The following is a 17,586-nucleotide window of genomic DNA, read 5'->3' on the forward strand; positions in this document are numbered from 1 at the left end:
TAATGCTGTTATTTTCCCACCCAGAAATTAAGCTAAGATGAGTAGCAAAGATAAACCATTTAACACCATATAAAGATAGCAGGGCTATCTCATTATGCTCTTATATCTTGTAACTTATAAGAAGTGAAAGTATCTTTTTAAGAGCAAAGACTAGTATCCACTTTATAAGTTAGAAATAATTTTTATATGATCTTTAATAAGAATGGTGTATGTACCCCTGTATGAATATATCCATAGTATACAATATATTTTGCTAAATCTGTCTTAGAAATCACATTGAAGTTAATGCAGAGCTTGAGAAATATCATGTCTCTCGCTAATGAATAATAACATAATGCTCTCACCCTCTGGTGGCCAAAATTAGAAATACATTTTCATTTTCCTGGATTGTATCCAGAATATGAAGTGTGATGTATTAAGTTTCTGCTTCATATTTAAACAACACCAAAAATAGATCTAACAAAAGGCCACTGGCTTAAAAAAAAACAGGTATAGGACAATACCAAGTATGAGTTTAGTAACTTTTTCCATCAAAGATATTAACAGTTAAATCAACAACTTAAATGTCTCTAGCAGAACACTTCTTCAAGTAGTCTGGAAATACAAAATACTTTGCACGACGAAAGCTGAAATTCCACGTGGGTACCACACGATATTATGTCTGCTCCAATTGAGCAAAATGCCTATTGTCACTAATATGAACTGTTTCCATAAGCTTTCTAGCATGGTTACCCATGTCCTGTATGGCTAAGGTTCCAAGGTCTGTGAGTTAAAGTGGTTATCACATTTTGATCTGTTTATCTCCTCTTGTAAATAACTTCTGGTAAGAAAGAATAGACTTGGGCCTCCCCGGTGGCGTGGCGGTTGAGCGCTGGGCTGCGGAGCTCTGCAGCGGGGGTTCGATCCCCGCGCTGGCGCGCAGATCTCTCCTGCCACCTGCTGCTCCCCTCAGCGGTGTGCTTTGTCGGTCTGCCTGTTCTGCTCCCTGCTCTGGCTTTGGTGGGTTCTCTCGCCCTCCCCTGCTTCTGACTGTACCCAGTGCTTGTATAAATAAATAAATAAAATTTAAAAAAAAAGAGCAGACTTATTATGTCTGAAAAGTATTCATATACGTTTTCTTTAGTACATCAGTAATCATATCTGCATGGCCTTGACATCAAAGTAGATTGTGAGGTTCTGTTTTAGCACTCTTGCACCAGCTCCTCCCAGGGCAGGGAGTCTTTTCACCAGAGAAATCACTCCTGAATCTGTGATTTACTGTAGGATTAAGTTCAATTGCTCAAATGTTAAATGACACCATTCTCACCAGGCATCCTTTCTATTGTGCTATCATGCATTCCTTTTAAGACAGGCATCCTGTCAGATTTAATGCCCAACTCTATACCTGTTGCTTCATTCTTAGCCGCCTGCAGAATGGTGGCCAGTGTGAATGATGGAAGAAACGTATTCACAGATCTTGAGAACCTGCAAGGCCCTGTGAGAAAGCACCAGCTCAAAGCTGAAGAGGTACAGCAGGAGGCAGAGACTGTTGGTGAGGAGGCTATGCAGCAGCAGCAAAGAGGGGCCCAGGAGGCCCCCAGCCTCCCTCAGCCACATGCATGTGACTGCACTGTCATAGACTAAACGGTAGTCCTTGGACCACAAGGTCCCTCAGACAGCACATTGAAAGGCCAGATCAAGAGCCCAAAGTGTTCCCCACAGTGATGCACATTTTTGTTTAGTTTTTTTTTTTATGAATAAGATAAACCAGAAGTGTATAGGATTTTATAGAAGTCATCAAGTATTACTTTTTAAAAGCTGACCTGCAATTTTATTTGATTTATTGTTCATAAATGAAATACACCCAGATTTCTCATTAAATTAATACAAAGGTCACATTAAAATCACTTATATTTTAATAATAAAGTATATAATGTGGACATAAGATATAAATACATACAAATTAAACAGAATATCACTTATTTATGTACATCAGTAAAATATGATTAGAATTTAGTTGATCAACAAATAAAAAACTAAATATAAAATAATAATTCTTGATTTGTCTCAGGTAGACATATTTCCTAAAAATAATTTTTAAGATATAAGAGAATACACACAATAATATACCCATTCTTGTCGTTCATTCAGAGGCATTACGTGTTGACAAACCTGCATAGAAAGATAGAAGTTTTTACTTTCTCATTTTGTTATTTCTGGCTTATTTTTCAATTATTTTTCCTAGACCATATGGAAAAAAATACCCCTCTACAGATAAAATTCTTTATTTGTCCTTATCAGGGACCTGATCTGATGTCTAATGGGATAATCCAACATAACATCTGTTCTAATATAGTAGTTGACAGTTGGTGTGTGCGAATGTGGGGTGGTAAAGGGGAAGTAAAATATCCTTTCCTCCCAAGCCTAGACAGAGCTTTTTTAAAATAAATTGTTGGGCCTCCCTGGTGGCCCAATGGGTTAAGACGCAACCTATGAAGCTATCTGCAGCTACTACAGCATCAGTACAATCCCCAGCCAGGTAGCTGCCCACATGGCGCAGTAGACCCTCCTGACTCACCCTCTGCTCCCCTCAGTAGTGTATTTCAGTCGTCTGCCTGTTCTGTTCCCTACTCTGTCTCTGGTGAATCCTCTTACCGCTCCCCCCATGCCTCTGGCCTGTACCCCAGTTCTTATATGCATAAATAAATAAATCTAAAATAAATAAACACTGGAATAACAGAAAAGTAAATCTCTATCCTGTTCTAGAATGTTGTAAGACAGTATGGAGAAATAAAGGGTAAGAATAGAAAGTTTTTCCTTTTTCTCTTCACTAAACCAGTTTCAGGATCTACTGATCTGTCCCTGTCCTTGAACTCCTGGCTAAATGAGAAACCCAGAGTTCTTTGAACACCAGAACTGCAACTGTTCCTCCCTATGAGTTGGTTATCTAAAATTCAGAGGCATGTCCCCTTTCAGTTTACCTTAGAATACCTTAGAATAATAATGTAGAATACTTAGAATATTCTAATAATGTAATAGATTAAAAATATTTTGGATTATAAAATTCATATTAACACTATTTTGTATTTGCACATGAGGTTCAATGGTACTTTTATGCAAATCGTATTATTTACTTTTACGTTAAGATAAAAATATTTTGTGGGCCTCCCTGGTGGCACAAGGGGTTAAGCACAGCACTGTGAAGCTATCTGCAGCCTCTGCAGCATGAGTTCAAACACCAGCTGGCCAGGGAGCTACCCACATGGTGCAGCAGACCTCTCCTGACTTGCCCGCTGCTCCCCTCAGCAGTGTATTTCAGTCAGTCTGCCTGTTCTGTTCCCCACCCTCTCTCTGGTGAATCCTCTCACCCCCAGCACCTCTGGCCTAAACCCTAGTTCTTGCATGCATAAATAAATAAAACTTTTTAAAAAAAGATAAAAATATATTGTGAAGTACCTGAAGATAATGCTATTATATTAATTTTATATTTAAAAAGAATGGAAGAGAGGTTAAGTAATCTTTCAATAAATACCCAATCAAATAGAACTGGGTTAGAACCAAGGTCTCCAATCTCCTAGCTCAAGGGTACTAATTTGAGTATCTTACTTAAAAGAATTTTCTACTTTACTTCATATCTATACATCTAATAACAGCATTAATAACAAAAAATATTTTTTTCAAATAAAATATTTTTTAAAAAATTTAAAAAATAAAACAAAAGATTTTAATTAGAAAGCAATGCATTACCATTGTAGATTTGGGTGCAACTTCTACTGCAAAAATGTTGAGTCCTCTGTTGTTTATGCAGTTTTTACTGAGTTCATTGTTGATATGAATAATCACTTTATTATCTGACTGTAAAAAAAAGGCTTCATAAGTTGCTAGTCCTTTCCCTTAATACAGAAATAAAATAATTACAAAACACAATGTAAGTCTTGTGATAGAAATATTTACAGGGTTCTATAAAACATAGCAGATATATAGAAACAGAAATATTAGTGAGACTGGGCTATCAAGGAAGACTTTATGGAAGAAGTGACATGATACAGTAGATCATAAATAACAGATAGCCTCTAGGATGGATAGCAAGCAAGAAGAGAAAGCCAAATGAAGCTGATAAATGGAGAAATTCATGTCAAAGTATTTCCCTGTCAAAAAACCTACAATCACTCCCTAATGGCTACAATGGGCAGAGATAACATTAGACTACCTGTTTTCATTTTTCAGTTCTTTTACTATTTACTTGTGCGACCTTCTACACACACTTAGCCAATGTGATCTTATATAATTTCCCTGTGTTTCACTTTACTTGTGTGTAAAATGAACATCATATCTCATAGGACTGTTATAAGAAGTAAATGTATTGGGCCTCCCCAGTGGCGCAGTGGTTGAGTGCTGGGCTGTGAAGCTGTCTGCAACCTCTGCAGCGCTGGTTCGATCCCTGGCCACCGGGTGAGGGTCCCACATGGCGTGCAGATCTCTCCTGCCTGCTCTCCGCTCTGGGTCTGGCGAATTCTCTCACCCTCCTGTGCCTCTGACTATACCCAGTGCTTGTGTAAATAAATAAATAAATAAATAAATCTTTAAAAAAAAAAAAAGTAAATATATTAATATGTATGAAGTATCTGGCATACAGTAAGCTCTTAAATAATATTACCTGATTTTTGGTAAAGGAAAGTTTAAATTTTCTTTGAAGGAACAGGAAGTGGAGAGCTGAGAAATGATAGGTAATAGCAGCACAGAGGAATTCTGATAAGGTAGTGATTCCTTTATATCCTTTTGATCTTAATAAGAGGGAGGAAAGAGAAACTTGATGGATCTCATGAATCACCCTCCAAAGTTTTATGATCTACTGCAATCTACTAGTTGAGGATCTTAGCTTATTTCACCAAGTCCAAACTCCTCTATCTTGTTTTCAAAGTAACATACAGAATCTGAACCCATTACACTTTTATTTGCCTTCCTAATACTTCTCAAAAAAAAGCTCTCTGTTTCTGCATATTTTTACTCTTTGCTCTATAGTTTTTATTAATGCTTTCTCAGTTTTCACCTTAAATTGTCTCTTTTCCTTCTAAAGGCTATTTGTCTACAGATCTAAATCCTAGTTATTTTTCAAATTCCATACACACCAGTTCCTTTCCTTCTCATCACAAATCCTCTTCCAAATTCTATTGTCCAAACTAACATCAACTCCAGGAGATACAAATACAGTCAAGCCACTGTATCAGATACAAACAGTATTATATAATTTAACATTTATTCTCTGATCTCTTGAGACTTTACAACTAGTCCATAAACTCCTTGTGAGTAAAGACTTTTTGTTACACTTCCTGGTGGCTCCTATTCTTGAGCAGGAGAGTTAGTTATATAACTCAATACTCAGCCAAACCTTAAGCACTTTTAAGAAACATATGGCAGGGCCTCCCCAGTGGCGCAGCGGTTGAGCTCTGGGTTGCAAAGCTGCCTGCAGCCTCTGCAGCGCCAGTTTGATCACTGGCTGGCGAGGAATTTCTAGATGACTATCTCTGACTTAAAAAAATTATACATGTAATCTCATAACCTGCAATATCAACAGTAGCAGGGAAGATGACCAAAGCTAGAAATAACTGGCTTGATTTAAAAAATAGGTCCTAAAAAGTGAAATATATTTAATTAGATAACATGATGACAGTCTACAGGAATTCCAAATTGTGCAAAGTTTTTATTAAAAAATGGGCTTTTTTCTTTATTTTTATATTTATTTAAAACATGATGTCTATTATTTAAAATAGATATGCATGTATGAAAATTTTCAGTAACAAATTAAATATTTGGTACCTAGATTATGCTCTATCCTCATAGATCTCCAAATATGTTATTTTATATTTTAACATAAAAACTATTACCTCATGTCTTTAAAAATCACACAAAAATTATCATGCCCAGTTTGAATTAGAAACCAGAGGAAAAAGAGTAATTGCCTGTTAGACATATTATTAATGTAATAGGATATTAAATATTGTACAAGAATAAAGTAAAAAGATAAACATATTTGTAAAAATTGCCATTATCAGAGGAAGCACCTAATAACGATACCTTGTTTTCAATGACTGACGATATCCAGCTGTTACATTTATAAGTATGTACAATTATATTTTCATAGCCATCCATTACTTTGGCATCACCTTTGTTAACGACAGATTTACAAATGGCCTTCTCAAATTGCCCACTGCATGCCTCCATATAGACAGCTTTGATTCTTGGCTTGCATTTTTCTGCATAGATATCAATGACAAATGGACATGCCTAATAGGAAAGAAGAAAGCAAATCTTGTTTTAGCTTTTTGATAGAATTTCAGATAAATTATTTTATTGTAAATGTTTATCATATGATTTAAGAAGATAAACAATAGGGCCTCCCCGGTGGCGCAGTGGGTTGAGCACAATGCTGTGAAGCTGTCCGCAGCCTCTACAGTGTGGGTTTAATTCCCGGCCTGCCAAGGAGATTACCACATGGCGCAGCAGACCTCTCCTGTTGCACCCTCTGCTCCCTTCATCAGTGTATTTCAGTCATCTGCCTGTTCTGCTCCCCGCTCTGTCTCTGATGAATCCTCTCACCCTCTCATGCCTCGGGCCTATACCCCAGCTCTTGTATAAAAATAAATAAATAAATAAATCATAAAAAAAAGATAAACAATAAAAAGTTAAAATGCTTTAAATCAAGCAGTTATAGAAAATTTTAAAAAGCCTTAATTTCTCTTTTGACCAAACAGGGAGTAGTTTGCCTCAAAGCAAACACTTTGTGTTGTAGCTGGATAAATGCTACAAGTAAAACCATCAACAATTTATCAAAAGAGCTTACAATAAAAGGCTATACAAAGTAGACTTAGGGAGACCTTGGGACTTGTGTTGGCCAAGCCTGGAAAATCTTGATCCAGGATTCTGCAGCTCCCTCCAGTGCCTTCTCAAAAAACTTCTAGTTATAATTGTTTGCCTCAGAGTTTGTTATCTAGAGTCTGAAAATATTTTGGTAGAGTCACTGTCCCAACTGATGACTTAGAGACAAATATGAGATGAAATCATGATAAATATACAAACTGAAAATCAGATCTCCAAAAATGAAGCCTCTTCTTCAAAGAGAATCAATGATAGTGATAAAAGAACCGTTTATCACTTCTACAACTTTAGCAGGATAAAAATCAAAAGAAGAGACTAGAAATAAAGTTCCCACAAATGGATGAAAAAACTGGTTAGTCTGTTGTCAGAGTAATGTGTAGTCATCAGAACTGTTTTTTAACTTGTTCAACAGATCTGCAAAAACTCATGTCAATGAACACATTTTTGTAGGCCAACCACTGTCAGCTCCCCACTTTTGAAAGTCAGACATCAGAGACAGACTCACGTCAATAAACACAACTGCTGAGTGCAACCAATCTGTCTCATTTGAATAAAGAAGCTTCCCCCGAAACTGAGATAAATAAGATAAGCATCCTGCTCTGCATGATGGTATTGTTCCTAACCAGCACAATTCTCCCTTATAGCATGAAATCAATTCAGTTTTGGCTTTCTATTTCAGTTACTGAGGATAATCTCATTACCCTTTGATACTTTCACTGGATATATATATAGGTAATATATATATAAAAGGTATATATATATATATAAAAGGTAAATATATATATATCTTTTGAATTTTCAATAATGTGCATATAGAAACTTTCAATAAATGGAATATAAATTAAAAAGTTTAATCTCAGAAATGCTTCTTACCTATGGCTCCAAAAGTCAATGACATCAGTAAATGTTATAAAATGTATTAAGTTGCTCCAAACTTATTTCTCTAGTAAGAGAAGCATATATAGTAGACAGAATATTATTCATAGATGAGGTGCTGATTTACCATGGTTAAAATCTGGTATTCAGGGCCTCCCCTGGTGGCGCAGGCAGTTGAGCGCCGCGCTGCAGAGGCTGTCTCTGCCGGCCAGTGAGGGTCCCACATGGTGCAGCAGACCTCTCCTGTCTCGCCTGCTGCTCCCCTCAGCAGTGTCTTTCGTCAGTCTGCCTGTTCTGTTCCCCGCTCTGTCTCCGGTGAATCCCTCTCACCCTCCCGCACATCTGGTCTGTACCCTGGATCTTCTATAAATAAATGAATAAATCTTTAAAAAAAAAATCTGGTATTCACCAAATGTTAGGTTAAAGTAGGATATAAAAAGTTACTGTAACTACTTACCTATTACTTTTTTTTTTTAAGATTTATTTATTTATGCACACAAGAGCTGGGGTAAGGCCAGAGGTGCTGGGGGTGAGAGGATTCACCAGAGACAGAGTGGGGAGCAGAACAGGCAGATTGACTGAAACACACAGCTGAGGGGAGCAGCACACAAGACAGGAGAGGTCTGTTTCACCATGTGGGTTGCTTCCTGGCAGGCCAGGGATCGAATTTGTGCTGCAGAAGCTATAGATTGCTTCACAGTGCCATGCTGTGCTTAACCACTTGCACCATCAGGGAGGCCCCCCTAATTACTTTTTTATTTTATTTTTTTTTTTAAAGAATTTTTTTTTTTTATAGAGGCATGTTTTTATTTATTTGTTTGTTTGTTTATACAAGCACTGGGTACAGTCAGAAGCGCGGGAGGGTGAGAGAATTCACCAGAGCCAGAGCGGGGTGCAGAGCAGGCAGAAGGACCGAAGTACACTGCTGAGGGGAGCAGCGGGCGGCAGGAGAGGTCTGCGCGCCATGTGGGACCCTCCTCTGGTGGCCGGGGAGCAGCCGGGGATCGAACTGGCGCTGCAGAGGCCGCGGGCAGCTTCGCAACCCAGCGCTCAACCGCTGCGCCACCGGGGAGGCCCTAATTACTTTTTTAAATGGGGAAAAATTATAGATAACTTCTCTGAAAACAGGTTTATAAATTTTGAATGATGTCAGAACTAGGAATTAAACTAAAGTCTCACTATTCCTGAAATTAAAAATTTTCTGTTGCTAATGTTACACTTCTGTGTTTATTTATTTAAAGAATAGATACCATTTTTAACTTTAGGAATATAAACAAAAGTATTACTATCTAATGTGTGACCTGAAACTCTTAAAATTTATTTTATATTTTTAAAAGGTTTAGGCATACAAGAGCTGGGGTACAGGCCAGAGGGAGTGAGAGGATTCACCAGAAACAGAGTGGGGAACAGAACAGAGGCAGACTGACTGAAATACACTGCTGAGAAGAGCAGTGGGTGAGACAGGAGAGGTCTGCTTCACCATGTGGGTTTCTCCCTAGCCGGCCGAGGATCAAACTCGTGCTGCAGAGGCTGCGGATTGCTTCATAGTGCGGTGTTTAACCCCTTGTGCCACCAGAGAGGCCATCTTAAATTTATTTTAAACCTGACTTAACAATACAGAATTTAAGATACAAAGCCTAATTTTATTCTTCTTCTGGTTTATTGCAAGTTATGCAAGTTTGCTACGTGTCATGTTACCAAATAATAACAACGATAGCTAGTATATACAAAGTGTTTTATAATTTTTTTTAAGAATTTATTTATTTATTTATTTATACAAGCACTGGGTACAGTCAGAAGCACAGAAGGATGAGAGAATTCACCAGAGCCAGAGTGGGGAGCAGAACAGGCAGAGTGACGAAGTACACTGCTGAGGGGAGCAGCGAGCGCGGCAGGAGAGGTCTGTGTGTCATGGGACCCTCGCAGGCGGCCAGGGATCAAACTGGCGCTGCAGAGGCTGCGGGAAGCTTCGCAGTCCAACGCTCAACTGCTGCGCCACTGGGGAGGCCCCTAGTACATACAAAGTGTTTTATAAAAGCCAAGCACTGTCAAGCATTTTATAAGCATTTAACCCAAGAAGTATGCTTTATAAAAAGATGAGATTTCTATTTTTCATACAGACATGATCCCCTTATTCTAAAAGAACTTTTCTTCTATTAGGACAAAATGTATCCCTACAGAAATGAGACTTCAGCATCTCATATAGTCATCACTAATTAATAATTTTTTAAATTACCATTTTCCTCTCCATATCATAAGCTCAAACTCCTTTACTCCTGAACTGTTTATATGTCGGCAATAATTTAATTTCAGCTAAGAATAGGAATTTGCATAAATTAGCAGAAACATGCTGGTGCACACAGGATTCATTCATACACTGAAGTTCAAGAATTTGAGTGCCAAATTCAAAGGTGATGTGTGATGAAAATGTTCATGGGTTAAAATACCATGTACATTAAAATTGCTGCAGGGCCTCGCCCATGGTGCAGCGGTTGAGTGCTGGGCTGTGACGCTGTCCGCAGCTTCTGCAGCACCGGTTCGATACCCGGCCAGCCAGCGAGGGTCCCACACAGTGCGCAGACCTCTCCTGCCATGCCCGCTGCTTCCCTCAGAAGTGTATTTCGTCAGTCTGCCTGTTCTGCTCCCCGCTCTGGCTCTGGTGGATTCTTTCACCCTTCCACGCTTCTGATTGTACCCAGTGGTTGTATAAAATAAATAAATCTTAAAAAAAAAAAAACACTGCAAAACTTTGTGACTTCCTTACCTCTGTCAATTCCAGAGCATTATTGTAGCCCATTGAGTGCAGAGTTACCCAAAGATCACGAGGATCTCCTCCTCGATCATTGGCTTCCATGAGATTCAGGTCCATAAAGCCTTGTCTTGTTAGTTCGTTTTTCTTTGTATCAAAATTTTCTGTTAAAACAACCAAGTGTTTCTTTCATTCATAATTCAATAATTTACAAATTCATAAATTCATATACTTAATAAAATGCCTGTTCTATATATTATTCAAAAATATTTTATATATTACTTTAGTCTGTTCTATATATTATTTTAAAGAAGTCCCTATTAATCTGTGAGTAGCATAAAAGTAGAATAAGAATGGCTCAAAGCAAGCCTGTGAGATACCATTCCGATTTCTCACAGCTCAGCAAAAGGACCATCACAGTGTATCATTTAGTTTTTCAACAAAATTCAAGGTTAAAAATGATGCAAATATATTCCAAAATTAGAGGAAATTCTAATTTTATGGGTACATTCCAACCTACCTCTTTATTTAGAGTATATACTGATATATATTTCAAAACTTAAAATATGTCTCATATACTTGCCATTTAATCCCAGAAAACCTGGATAAATTTGATATATACATCCCAAACTACTAGTATTTCAAAAAGGGAGATGTGGAAGATGCCAGATTTATATGTTATATGCCTAATTACCTTAATTTTAATCAAATTGTCCCCTGTTCCTCAAAAAACTATTAGACAAAGGGGATTTTTGGGGTCCATGAATTGCCCAGACAAATCTATTGCCCATTTTTTTTGTTGTTCTTCAATTTGTATATTTAACCTGATACCTTCAAGCTATTAATTTCTCCACTACTATTCAAGCCCTCCATTTTTTAAAAAATTGGTAAAAGTATTTTTTTTTTTATTGAGGTTACACTGGTTTACAAGGTTGTTTGTGATTTAGAGGTATAGGATCTCCCCTTCAGGTATTGTTGCCTTAGCATATCCACCACCAACACATCCACAGGCCTCCATCAAAGTCCATTGTGCTTCTTCCCCACTTTGTTTTCTCCCCTTCCCCTCTAGCTCTGGTAGTCTCAATTCTACAATGGGGTTTCTAGGATTTGTTATTGTTTTGGCCTTATTTGATCCTCTATTCTGTTTCTCTATTCCACATAAAGTAACATATTCAGTGTTGTCTTCTCCTTCTGACTTGTTTTGCTGAGTATAATCCCCTTGTAAATCCATCCATATTGTCGCAAATGGCAAGTTTATCTTTTTTTTATAGCTGAGTGGTATTCCATTTCATATATATACCACAACTTTTGATTCACTCATCTGTTTTGGGGCACTTAGGTTGTTTCCATAGGATGGTTACTGTAAATTGTGCTGCATGTTGATGCAGATCTCACCACTGATGCCCATATTTGGGTGGAAGATCTTGGTAAGGTAGTAGTAGCCCTTGGGTGGGGAGGCAGGAAAGCCCTTCCCACAGCAGGAGTTTCATGTGGAACAGTTACCTCCAATCCACGGAGTCTCCTCAGGGCTCTCAATGGTGACCTGCAGGTTGGTGAAGCTATTCTCACTGGGAAAGACCTTGCTGCCATTAGTAGGTTAGCATCATTATCCCCTTGTACATTAGGAAGATGATATGGGGGACAGATTCCGCACACTGGAGTTCAGGACAGCTGCCCTACCGTACTGAGACATTTTACTTCTTCAGAATGGAAGGCTGCTATGTATTTTTTTACATATACATTAGGAAAAGTGCTTACCTCTACAAACAGCCCAAGCATCTTCATCACATTTTTCACCACTTGTTCGCAATTCAAAAAAATTATATTCTTCAAGGCTAAGAAGACCATTTCCATCTAAATCAATTATTTCAAATATATCTGATAAAGTTGACCTAAAATTATAAAAATACTAATTTTTCTCTAGTCTCTAAGGCAACTAGTATGAAGATTTCTATGAGGATAATGTTCAAAAGGAAATCAAGGCATTAAAGGATTCTATAAGCTATAAAGTTAATGTGTCCACTACATGACATACATCTCAGTAACATCTTTAAAGACTCATCCCCCAAAGCAAAGTAAGTGAAGGAAAAGATAAACAGCTGGGATTACATCAAACTAAAAAGCTTCTGTACAGCAAAAGAGACATTAGCCAAAACAAAGAGATACCTACTGATTGGGAGAAAATTTTTGTACTCCATACAACTGATAAGGGACTAATCACAAAGATCTACAAAGAATTCACATGACTCAACAAAAACAAAGTAAACAATTCAGTTAAAAAATGGGCAGAAAAACTAAAAAGATACTTCTCCAAAGAGAAAATGCAAATGGCCAATAGGTATATGAAAAATGTTCAACATCACTTTTAATCAGGGAAATGCAAATCAAAACCACAATGAGATACAATATGGCTCATATTAAAAAAAAAACTAGCAACAACAAATGTTGGTGAGGATGTGGAGAAAAAGGAACTCGCCTACACTGCTGGTAGGAATGCAAACTGGTCCAACCACTATGGAAAGCTGTGTAGAGGTTCCTCAAACTACTAAAAATGGAGCTACCATATGACCCAGCAATTCCACTCATGGGAATTGACCCTAAGGACACAAAAACATTAATTCAAAAGGATACCTGAACCCCTATGTTTATTGCAGCAATATGTATAAGTAAGATATGGAAATAACCCAAATGCCCAAAAACAGATGACAGGATCAAGAAGATGTGGTATATAAACACAATGGAATACTATTCAGCCATCAAAAAAGATAAACTCATGCCATGGGTAGCAACATTAATGGAGCTAGAAGGAATTATGCTCAGTGAAATAAGTCAGAGGAAAAATATCAGATGGTTTCACTTATAGGATGAACACAGGGGGACCAAATAAGGGATCAGGGGGAAAAATAATAACAATAAAACAAAATTAAGAGGCAACTATAAATCAGAGACATTCTGTAGGACAGGGTGAGAAAGAGGGATCAGAACAGAGGAGGAAAGAGCACAGGGGACTAGGGTGATGGTGCATGGGTCAATTGGTGGTGGGAATTCTATGGGGACTACACTTGACAAGAAAAGCAAATGTTGTACAAAAATGAACAATGTAAAATATATACAAACAAATAAATTACATTAAAAAACAAAGTTAATGTGTCCAAATACATTCTTTAAAAGATTTATTTATTTATGCATACAAAACTAGGGGACAGGCCAGAGGTGTGGGGTGAGGGGAGAGGATTCACTAGAGACAGAGTGGGGAACAAAACAGGCGGATTGACTGAAGTACACTGCTAAGGGGAGCAGCGGGCGAGTCAGGAGAGGTCTGCTGTGCCATGTAGGTAGCTCCCTGCCCAGGGATCAAACTCATGCTGCAGCGGCTGTGGATAGTGTCATAGGTTGCGTCTTAACCCCTTGCACCACCAAGGAGGCCCTCCAAATACATTTTTATTCAGTCTAATATTATATGATATAAATAAGTTTCTGAAGCAATCACAGTATCTCAATACATAGTAGGGACTCAATGAATAATAGTTTCCTTTTTCTCTTTCTCCAATGTACTTTATTCTTCTCTACCTGCAGTCAGATCTTATTCTGTGTATATAGCTCATGAGTGAACTAGCTAAATGTTTGGATTTCATATTTTACAGTTATCTAAAGCAATAGTGCAAGTAGCAAGATCTATTTCTAAGGCAATGTCTAATGGTAAAGATATCAGTAAATATGTGGCCCAAATTAACCTGGCAAATGTTTGGAACTCAGAAATAAATATCAATCCCAGACCCAGTGAATCAATACTAGTGAATGGAAGGTCATTTTCAGATGAATAGTGAATGAGTTAAGTTACTGATTTTTCTAGGGATGGGAGCATAGTCTGGCCAAAGGAAAGAATGAAATACAGGCTACTGATATATATCCAGGTTAGAAGTCATAATCATAACCTTAATAAACAAAACTTACCTAAATTCCTTGGTAAGAAATAATTCTCCTGTTTCATCTCTATACACAAGTTGGGCTTCTTCTGTTACTGGTTTTATTTCTTTCCTCAGCCAACAGCCAGTTGTAGAGGGAATTAACCAATAAATTCCAGGTCCTAGTTCACCATTCCACCCAAATACCTTTTCTCAAAAGCATCAAAAAGATACAGTGATAAGTCTAATGTCTCAATCTTTCTTCTGAAATGGAAGTGTTACATGTAATTTTTTACCCAATTATCACTAATACTACTATGGTTTAAAAATTTTTTTTTATAGTCTTTAAAATCTTTTTATTAAATAAACCAAAACAAACCCTAGAAATCTGGCTGTAGAATTGAGGTTACCAGAAAGGGAGGGTCAGGGGTTCACAGGAGTATAGTGGAGGATTGCTGGTGCCTTTGTGTTGGGCCTGATGTATGTGACTGCATACATCTGAAGAGGTATGGACCTATACCCCTAAGTCAAATAGTATTGTAAATCAAAGTTACTTCAATAAAAATGAGACAATTTGCAAGCAAAAAATCTTTTTGTTAATCATTTCTTAGTACACGAACCATTACATGTAGTTCTTTATATATTTTAAAAAATGCCTAAAATAGAGTTTACTTTTTGTATGAATTAATCATATTTGTAAGAAACCAGTAATGTGGACAAAAGCACTGGAATTTTGCTATTTACATGATATAGACAATAAAACAAGATGGAGGTATCCCAGATAAACCTACCTTCTATAAAATTCTTTTCCATCACAGTATGTTTATAATGAGTGACAGGACATTTGTACTGAAAAACATTCTAATCTCCTGTTTTATAAAATAAAGCAAAATGGTACCTCTCTACGAGCCTTGTAGGTTTTTCGGGAGCCCTGTGGTTTCCTATAAAACTTAGGGGTTTTCTCTGTCAAATATATCCAACCTAAGCATTTTCTAGTCATGCAAAAGAGCTAAGCAAAGAGCTATTTTCTCTTCAGAATAGAACAGTCCTAGAGAATTCTGTCTGATATCATCTAAAAACTCCTTTCAAAACCCAGGTATATTTTAGGTCATCCTGAGGGCTCATATATAAAATAAAGTTACTCAGCTGAATTCTGAATTCAGCCCTGAATTCTGTCCTCACAAGTCAGAGGTACCATAATCATCCCATCCAAAATAGTGACCGTGTCCTATTTTGATAAAAGAAGCAATCCAATAAAGCTGAGGGTCATGTTGAAGACTAAATATTGATTAAATTCATTCTTTGGAAGCCATTATCTTGGCGAAGTGTAGATTGATATCCAAGAGTGAAAGATAGTTCTTGCTGCCTCCTTATACGTGTTATCTCATGAACCTCCCTTATCTCCACATATAACCTTGAATTGCCACAGTGACTGACAAATGGAAAGTGTACCATGGGTACAAAAATCTTCTTATAGAAAATAATTATAAAATGAAACATTCTTTTGTAAATATTACATATTACAGATAATCAAAAATCTATATTGTAAGAGGCAAATATAAAGTCATTCAAACTTGATCACAGGCTTGTTATGTTTCTTACTAACTTTTTTTAAAAAAATTTTATTTATTTATGGATATAAGAACTGGGGTGTAGACCAGAGGTGCAGGGGGTGCAGAGGGGTGAGATGATTTACCAGAGACAGAGTGGGGATCAAAACAGGCAGATCTACTGAAATACACTGCTAAGGGGAGCAGTGGGCAAGACAGGAGATGTCTGTTGTGCCATGTGGGTTAGCTCCCTGGCAAGCAATAGTTTGATAGCACTGAGGTTTTAACCCCTGCACCACCAGGGAGTTTCTTACTAAACATTTTAACATACACAATCTCATAAGAAAATAATTTATCCAAAACAAAATGGAAAAAGCAATTGCTTTAGACAATGCTTTATCTTGAACTTTGTAGTCAGTTAAAAATAAAGGTTTAGTCAAAATATTAACTTCCTCATTTTAATTTGTTTCTTGCCTATAACTACCCTTGTCTGCTAAAAAGGCAACAATAAAGATGTGTATATAATATTTCATCAGGGAAATGTTTATCTGTTGTTGGGCCTATGTAAAGATTAAATATGATCCTGTAGTAAGTCCTTGAATAGTATTAATCCTGTTGGGTAGAGATGTTTTTTGTGGCCCTCATTAAATAAATAACCATATTTATGTATCTGCCTCACATATTTGGCCTCTGATTAAATATATAATTAAAAAAGATCAGTACAACCCCACCGGCAACATGTAAAATCTCTTAAAAACATGTCTTCACATAATCTATTTTTGAAGACTATGAGTCAAGCACAAAGATAGTAATCTTGAAGTGTTTCTTTTTTAGCCATAGTAGTATAAGACAAACATCTGAAGCAACTTTCCCAGTCTTGGTTTCCTTCCTTTTAATGAAAAAAATCCACTAGCATCACTTACTTTTATGGAATACAACAAGAAATGTTCACCTATGAGGCATTAGATCATTTAAAGAGGAAAGTGAAGTACAATGTCATACAATTTACAAGTTATAAAGCTGAGATAGCTAATCATTGTTCAATTCTTAAATCTCAGCAAACAAGAAAAACTCCTTTATAGTTAATAAAGCATACATAGTATGAAATGTGTTTAAGTATTGCATATACCCTAGTTGGAAGGGAAGATACAAAAGTTTAAAAAACAAATACAGAAAGACTATTATTTTACTCAAACTTGAGTTCACACTATATGTAAATATTAAACTAATAGTAAACATTAGAAAATAAATATGTATACTTCTCTATTCCGTAGTTCAGTAAAACATATGAGCTGTAGATTTGCTTGATTTTCATTTTCTTTAAGAACATACAAAGCAGTATCAATTGATAACCAAGAGGATGGTTTTCCTATAAACAAAATACCAAACATCTTAAAATAAGCCATCACTACTTACTCTTTTGAATCTAAAAAAAGCACTTAGTGCTTTCTTTCCCCTTTTCATTTTTTTTTACAAAGAAATACACATACATTTTTATAGGAAAACACCACTGCATTGGTAATAAAGCACACACTTATATACAGTAAACTTGACGTTCGTTAATGTTCTCTGTATACATGCTTTCTAAAAATCATAACTTTTCTTGAACTTATCAGAGAGCAAAAGTTGCAGGGCAATCAAATAGACTGAA

The 17,586-nt window shown here is 36.8% G+C and overlaps 1 protein-coding gene across 1 annotated transcript in view; it reads right to left on the reverse strand.

Annotated features, from left to right (window-relative positions):
- Window positions 1-2,076: 2,076 nt before the first annotated feature.
- Window positions 2,077-17,586, reverse strand: part of EFCAB7 (EF-hand calcium binding domain 7) — a gene marked incomplete at both ends in the record, with an annotated part of 29,134 nt that continues 13,624 nt past the window's right edge. Inside the window, 7 exons of the mRNA XM_084243932.1 lie at window positions 2,077-2,151; window positions 3,727-3,834; window positions 6,055-6,264; window positions 10,496-10,644; window positions 12,239-12,372; window positions 14,435-14,592; window positions 17,195-17,304. Of these exons, the coding sequence (XP_084100058.1) occupies window positions 2,077-2,151; window positions 3,727-3,834; window positions 6,055-6,264; window positions 10,496-10,644; window positions 12,239-12,372; window positions 14,435-14,592; window positions 17,195-17,304 (944 nt within the window). The remainder of the gene's footprint in view (window positions 2,152-3,726; window positions 3,835-6,054; window positions 6,265-10,495; window positions 10,645-12,238; window positions 12,373-14,434; window positions 14,593-17,194; window positions 17,305-17,586) is intronic.

This window comes from Talpa europaea (genome assembly GCF_964194135.1).
Source record: "Talpa europaea genome assembly, chromosome: 9".
Lineage (NCBI taxonomy): Eukaryota > Metazoa > Chordata > Mammalia > Eulipotyphla > Talpidae > Talpa > Talpa europaea.